At 51.2% G+C, this 7,263-nt stretch overlaps 1 protein-coding gene across 1 annotated transcript in view; it reads right to left on the bottom strand.

Moving 5' to 3' along the window:
• Positions 1–228: 228 nt before the first annotated feature.
• The window catches only part of STK36 (serine/threonine kinase 36), a 25,038-nt gene continuing 18,003 nt past the window's right edge, over positions 229–7,263 (bottom strand). The window contains exons 22-27 of the mRNA XM_077748713.1: positions 5,609–5,683; positions 4,770–4,941; positions 4,407–4,554; positions 4,030–4,177; positions 2,729–3,475; positions 229–1,732 (exon numbers count right to left, since the gene is read on the bottom strand). Coding sequence (XP_077604839.1) covers positions 1,589–1,732; positions 2,729–3,475; positions 4,030–4,177; positions 4,407–4,554; positions 4,770–4,941; positions 5,609–5,683 — 1,434 coding nt within the window. The 3' untranslated portion in view covers positions 229–1,588. The remainder of the gene's footprint in view (positions 1,733–2,728; positions 3,476–4,029; positions 4,178–4,406; positions 4,555–4,769; positions 4,942–5,608; positions 5,684–7,263) is intronic.

Below are 7,263 nucleotides of genomic sequence, written 5' to 3'. Positions count from 1 at the left end.
ATACAGAATTCACTTATTTTACTAAGTTCATTGTCTCCGCAACTAGAAAGGCAACTCTATGACAAACAGGCACCTGCTTTATCCCCAGTGCCTACAACAGTACCTGGCACAAAGAACTGCCACAATCTGGACAGGAGAAAACTCTAATGGTCTCTAGAAAATAAAAGTGTTATTTTTGCTAAAATATAAACACAGATGGTGGACAATGAAGATGAAGGCTAAATAAAATTCCTTATAAAACCAAGGCACTTTATTCATCTTTCATTTCAAAAACAATTGGAATTTAAGGAGGGACAAAAAGTAAGGTCCCTACTTTATGGATGGAGAAACCAAGGCTCCGGGGCGCTTGTCACAAGCCCTCCAGTGGGCCAGGGTTGGAGCTTTGTAGTATGTTTCCAGCTGGATCACAGCTCTAATGGGTCTGCCAACCATCTCTTGCTAGTGAAATGCACAATGTCCTAAACAGCTGCCCTTCTCAAGCAACTGGGCTTCCTTATACATTGAAGTGCCATCAAACATCAAAACTCATCACTAAGGCTGAGATCACAAAGCAATCCAATGTACTGCTCTGTTTAATCCTATCCCTCCCTATTTCAGCTCCATTGGTCCTGGCTTGAAAATATGTGACCACACGTAGCTCATCTGGGATGGAGGAAGCTGGAAGGCAGGAAAAGATACAAATAAGCTCCCAAACCAGAATCTTGTGTGAACAACACACAAGAGCTGCCGGCACCGAACAGCAGCTGAGAGAGGGGCTGAGCCCCCAAGCTCTTACCCTTGGCATCTCCAAGTAAGGTGAGGTATACCTTTTACTACAAGAGTTTACAGAGGAAAGATGGGTGGATAGGAGGGAGGAAGGAAGGAAAGAAGGAAAGAAGGGAGGGAGGGAGAGAAGGAAAGAAAGAAGGAAAAAGAAAGAACAGACAGACAAGAAAGACTGAAAGAAGGTCAGAAAGGAAGAAGAATGGAGAATAGAGGAGGGGAGGGGAGCAGAAGGAAGGGAAAAAAGGAAAAAGACGATGACTCTCTATCCTAACCCATGGATGGGAATATGGGCTGTGGGTCAGGAAACCATCCACAGCAGCATTTGTCCCCACAGTCTAGAGCTGAGACAGGCTGTCTTCGTCACTGTCTTAGGGCCAGTGCACAAAAGCAAGAAGGTGTAGGGAGGGTTATACGAGCTCTAGTACATACGCTGCCGATGCGAGCACGGATTATACGCGCTCTAAGAAGGAAGAGCTCTCTCAGGTAGAAGGTAGCTCCCTGAGGTCTGGGAGGCATGTTCCTGGGGTTTAAGGCACATTATTGGAGAAAGACCCCTGGGTGTAGAAAAGGAAGGAATCTTCTCTGGCACCAACAGCAACAAAGTTTACTGATTGAAATCATCCTGGATCTGGGGGGAGGAGGGAGCTTTATACATAAATCTCTTCTAGTTTCTGGTTCTTAAATCATTTGACTTGTAGCTTATCTCTTTTTTTTTTTAGTCTCTTTAGCTCTCGGTCGAATTGGTGGCTTGAACAGTAGAAAAAGGGACAGGTTGGCAATAGGGGGCAACGAAGGTGGGTCGATGGACCGCAGGAATCTGAGATCACGTGCTGTGGGGTGGCCTCAGGAGATGAATGAGTTTCCTGCAGTGTTTGGCAGAGGCAGGCCTGGGGCTGCTGGGCGGCAGTAGCTGATTCCCCAGAGAGAGCATGGCTAATCGCTCGCTGGCCCCCAGGGACACCAGCACCTGTGGGACAGAGAGCAGATGACAGAACACGACATGCAGAGGACTCTCATTTGGCCCAGCATTTCCCACTCTACAAAAGAAAGAAAAAGAAAATGCGCTCTTGGGGACTCAATATAGATTGTGCGGGGAAAGAGAAACTTTGGAGACAGGACTTATTGGGACCAGAGGTCTACTGCCATTCTCCTCGGTTACACACCATCAAACTGAGGCCCCAAGGGATCCTTGCATTTGTCCCGGAAAGAGGTAATAAGTGCAGCAGTGACAGTAAGTCAGAAAGTGTGATTCCTAGTCATGGATCTTGACTAATGGGTCTTCACCTAAGTACCACCAAGAGTCTCTTTTATTATTTCCCCACATGGATTGCCAGAAAAATCCTATAATTTACATCATCATCTGTTCTGCATAAACCATCCAATGCTACCACACTGCTTTATTATAATGCGGAGGTTTAGCCTTATCACAGGTAAATGTGTGATTCCCATTAGGCTACTTATGTACCAAGCAGAAAAAGCAGAATAAAGCAGTGGTGAAGGTATAGGCTCAGGACTCAGAAGTCCAGTCCCCCAAACTAGCTTTCTAACTTGGGCAAGTTATTAAATTCTTAGTGCCTCAGTTTCCTCACCTGCAAAATGAGGAAATGGCCTAAACCAGGTAATAAAGGTAAAATGCTTTCATGTGATAAGTGCTTAAAAAAAAAAAATAGCTCCTTCCCAGCTCCCAGAATGAAATCTCTCTAGACTTCAACACTGACTAGGGCCTCACTTCCTTCCCACACAGCCTCAAGAAGAGAGAAACCCTGGGCCTTGAGATCCGGGGAATTTGCCACTCATCGGAACCCTCTCCCATAGTCCTTCCTTCTCCAGGATGGGAGATGGTCGATGGCACACTCATCTCCAAGACACTGCCCACGGGTTTCCTAGTGTCCCAGTTCCTTAAAGGCTATCTCAGAAAAATACAACCCCATCGTCATGGTCCAGAAGTCCCCAGAGGGTGTACCTGATGGATGCAGGGCTCCTGCCGGAGGCTCCGGAGGGCAATGAGGGCGGCCTCCTTCACATTTAGCTGGGGGTCTCCGCACGCCATCTCTAGGAGCCGTTGGGGTACTTGGCACTGTAACAGCTCCTCCCCCAGCCCCTCGGGGCCCAAGTTGCCCAGAGCTGACGCGGCATTGCGCCGGATACCAGCCTGAGGATCTCCAAGCAGCTGGGTCATACTGGGTATTGCAGCTGCCAAGGCAGGTCCCAGGGGACCAGCTTGGTAGGCTGCATTGCCCACTGCAAAGCTGGCCCCGCGCCGCACAGCAGGGTCCTTGTCTCCAAGCCCCCGCAGCAGAAGGCTGAGCAGCCCAGCCTGGCTCTGCAGCGCCCCACGCACAGCCATGCTGTGTTGCAGCAAGTGGCCCAGGAGCCCGTACGTGCGGGCCCGCACAGAATTCTCGGGGTGGCCCAGGAGGCTGCGCAGGGGCCGATAGGATTCATCAGCACCGGCCAGGAGTTCCTGGATGAAGGACGAGTGGCTGGGAGATAGTACCCGGGCTGTGTGGGCCAGCAGGGAGAGAATGTCGGAGGTCAGCAGTGGCTGGTCACTTGAGAGGGCAACTGAGAGGAAGGAGATGATGGTTCTAGGGGAGGCAGCCACTGTGTTCACAAACTGGTTGAGAGACGTGGAATCCATGAGGGCCAGACGTGTGAGGAGGCTGACAGGCAACTCAACTTGCGTCAACGGAAGATGGTGGCAGCAGACCTGGGAGAAGCAGGGAGGAGAACAGGCAAAGTGGTTCAGGGAGAGGGAGAACTGACTGCAGCAAGGTAGCTAGAAGGGGCCCCAGCTCTGGCTGAGAGAAAAGCCAAGCTATGCTGAGAAATACCACAGAGAGCTGGAACGCCTGCCCCAAGCCCTCCACATGAGGCTGTGGAGCCCAGGGGAACAGGTACAGGATCATTCCTTGCTCTGCAAGGACTCAGGCTCTCTGCCTTCAATGCCAAGGACTGCAGAGAAGTGACTCCTGGCTGAGGAGCTGAGTTCCCATGCCCAGACTGCGATGTCCTCCCCACAGAGCTCCAACAGATCCAGACGAGGGACTGATGCAGACAGGAGGCGCCAGGCCCAGCTCCAACCAGTGGGGACTGCTCAGGCCTGAATGCTTTGCTTTCTCCACTCCAATGCTTACATCAAGCCAGACGCTCCACTCTTGCAGGGGCCCCAGGGAGCCCTGGAGCTGTTGGGAAGTGAATTATAACACACAAGGTCGGCCATCTTCCTCCTCCACCTTCACGCCTGGTAGTTTTCCCAAATACCTGCAGCAGGTGGGCCGTGACTTCTGAGTCCACAAAGTCAGCCAACACACCCCCAAGGAGGTCGGCATCCACATCCAGGGCGAAGGGGAAGCAGAGGAGCTGGCAGACAGAGAGCACCACGATGGGCAGAAACTCAGGCCCGTGAGGCCTAAGAAGGGCAGCGTGGAAGGATTTACTCAGTCTTACTCACTCACCCTTTATCATTCTCCACCCCCTTCTCAAATCCCCCAGTCCATCCCAGCTTCCCCAGCCTCACCAGTCCCATTTCTGGGCCCATAGCTCAAGCTGTCAGCTACTGCTCTCCTGCCGACCCCTCCCCACCCCCCACTGCAGACTTGTCTGGACTGTCTGGGCTCCCTCCTCAAGCTTGAACTCACGCCTGGCCCAGCTGATGCAGGAAGCTGGGGGAAAGCAGATGTTTCAGTGTGGACATGAGGATACTTCCACGTTGAGACAGGTGGCTCAGGCATAACTGCGGCTCCTGGGTGAAGGTGGCCACGGCCAGGCTCAGCAGGGCTGCCATGCCTAGAAACACCGAGAATGGAGACCCAGTGGTGCAGGAAGGGGCCCAGATGCTCCAGCTTCTCCAGGGCCCCCACCTATTTAGTCCCTTTCCCATCCAGACTAGACTGTGCCATCTCTCCCCAGGTGGCAGCAGCTGCAGTCGCTGTGGGCTAACCCAGTTCTAGGCCGCCTCCTATGAGAAGGGATCAAAGGAGGCCATGCTGATGGAAAGATACCTTGGGGTGAGATCAGCGTCCAGTCTGGCTCTGGGCTTTGTGGACTGGACAGCGACAGCTCTTCCCGTGAAGACACCTCCTCGGGGAGTCTTAGAGCCATGGAGAAGCGGTGCCACAGAACGGTCCACATTTCCGAGTTCGCCACGTCCCTTATCAGGCTACCCTTCCCCGGCTGGAGATGAAATTGAAAGGGGCGCCTGGGTGGCTCAGTCAGTTAAGCATCCAACTTCAGCTCAGGTCATGATCTCATGTTTGTGGGTTTGAGCCCCACATCGAGCTCTGTGCTGAGGGCTCAGAGCCTGTTTCAGATTCTGTGTCTCCCTCTCTGTCTGCCCCTTCCCCACTCATGCTCTGTCTCTCAAAAACTGAATAAATGTTAAAAAATTAAAAAACAAAAGAAATTAAAGGAGGGTGGTAAGGGAGGTCAAAGTCAGGTCTCAAAATGCCTTTTTCTTTCTTTCTTTTTTTTTTTTTTTCCCACTCTTACCCTTGACCTCTACAGAAAGGGAGTCCCAGAAATAATTCCTGTTTTCCCAACAACCTGGGTTTTCCCTGTTGTCTTGGGTGCCTTTCTTATCACATCTTAACCCACGCAAGTGTCTGCTGGAAGCCAGGGAACTACAGCTCTCTTCCCCACTGAATCCTGAGGGATGCAGCTGTGATTCCCCAGAAAGGGTCTATGCTGAGGGCAGGGGGGGCCTGTTCGAAGGCTGTCACAGCCACCATATTTGACAGAAGAGGCAGGTAGGGGTTGCTTCTTCATTCTTATTGTCTAGTGGTTCATCAAAATGCCTAGTTTCTCTCTCCCGCCTCCCCAGCTGACCTCAGATCACCTGTACCTGGGTGAGGAGCTGCAGCAGCAAGATGAGGAGGCCATCATAGAATCCAGAGCCACTTGGTGGAGTCAGCCGCACCTGCCGGAGAGAGGCAGGAAGAATGCAGATGCCCGAGAGAGAGGAGGGGGCCCCACCAACCCATGCCCACAACTCCTGGTCAGGCAGAAAGAGCTTGTCCTCAGCCTGGTGTAGTGGGGAGAGCTCTCCTGGACTTACACACGAGTCCTGGCTCCTGACTATTCATTCAATGACTACCTCTGCTCTAAAGACACATTGTTGGGTCGGAAGACACTTGCTAGACAAGAGACTGGGGATGGCGACACGGTTAAGAGCACCTAACCTGCCTTCTGGAGGCAGAACACCGATGAATTAAAAGTTCAAAAGGCAGTCAAGAGAAGGAGGTTGTAGAGAAGGAGGTTGTAGGAAGGGACAGCATTCCTCATAGCATAAATAAAGGCAGGTCATGAAAACTGATTAGTGGAGCTTGGAAGTGGTAACTCCTGGTATAGCAGGATTATAGAGCACGGAGGTAACAGATGAGCTTTGAGGAGAAGATAATGAGTTTGGACTTTATCCCAGAAGCAGTAGGAAGCCACTGAGCCCCATAAACTCCCCGGGGGCAAGATCTTCATCTCTGTGATTCACTGCTGTAGTCTCAGAACCTGGTACTCAATAGTGTTCAGTACTCAATAGATATTTCTGTGCTACATACTTATGGGTTGAACAAATGACTAGACTGTTAAGAAGGCTCTCCCTGGTGGTAGTGAAGAGAATGGGCTGGAGAGGAGAGAGCCTAGAATAGAGATCCTTCAGTGGGCAAGTGCCACAGTGCAAGATAGATGGTGCACACGCAAACTAAGGCAGGGCAGTGATGGTGCCAAGTAGAATATCTGAGAAATTCCAGGAAGGCGGAACACATGGGGCCTGGGGGGAGCCGTCTGGGAATAATGGAGCATAGGACATGGTCTATGATGACTCCCAGATTTCTGACTGGGGCCTCCCAGATGAATGTGAGTGTTATCATTACCAGTACCACCTCTCTGAAGTTCAACTTTATCTAGAAAAAGCAGATAAGTCTCATTACATTTCATGCATCTGTCTTTCAAGTGTGCTAGGAGATAAAATATGAAGTGCTTTCCAAATTATGAAGAATTCTGCATCTATAAGGATGACGATCACTTGAGTATGATGTCTACCCTTCTTATTCCAAAATGAGAGAAATAACGGTGCCATAGTATCTAAAAAGGGGGGAGAGGGGAAGGCCCAGAAGAGGAGAAAACAGAAAGGAGGCTATACAATGGACTGGATTCCTCAAGAGTTCTCAGGATGCCAGCCACCTTTTCCATCTCAGCTAAGAAGAAGTGGGGGGACACGGAGGGTGAACTACAGTCGGAGAGGAAGAGATTAAGCTTGTGAAATGACCCGAACAACAGGAACAGGAGCTTCTGGGGGAGGGACTTAAGTAGGCAGGAAGATCTCACCCTCGAGTAGGTAACTCGGGTCCCCCTCCCTCTGTCCCTCTTTGGAAGTGCCTGCCCAGTCTGGGCTCAGAGAAGTTGTCACCAGGGGGCGGACAGGGAAGGAAAGGAAAGACTCTGTCTCTTTCCCACTCCTTAGTTTGCCCCAGGCATGCTGGCGCTTCAGTCTCCACCCGCTCC

Source organism: Crocuta crocuta, unplaced genomic scaffold (genome assembly GCF_008692635.1).
Source record: "Crocuta crocuta isolate KB4526 unplaced genomic scaffold, BGI_CrCroc_1.0 scaffold229, whole genome shotgun sequence".
NCBI classification, from domain to species: domain Eukaryota; kingdom Metazoa; phylum Chordata; class Mammalia; order Carnivora; family Hyaenidae; genus Crocuta; species Crocuta crocuta.
This window is presented reverse-complemented; position numbering and strand designations above follow the sequence as displayed.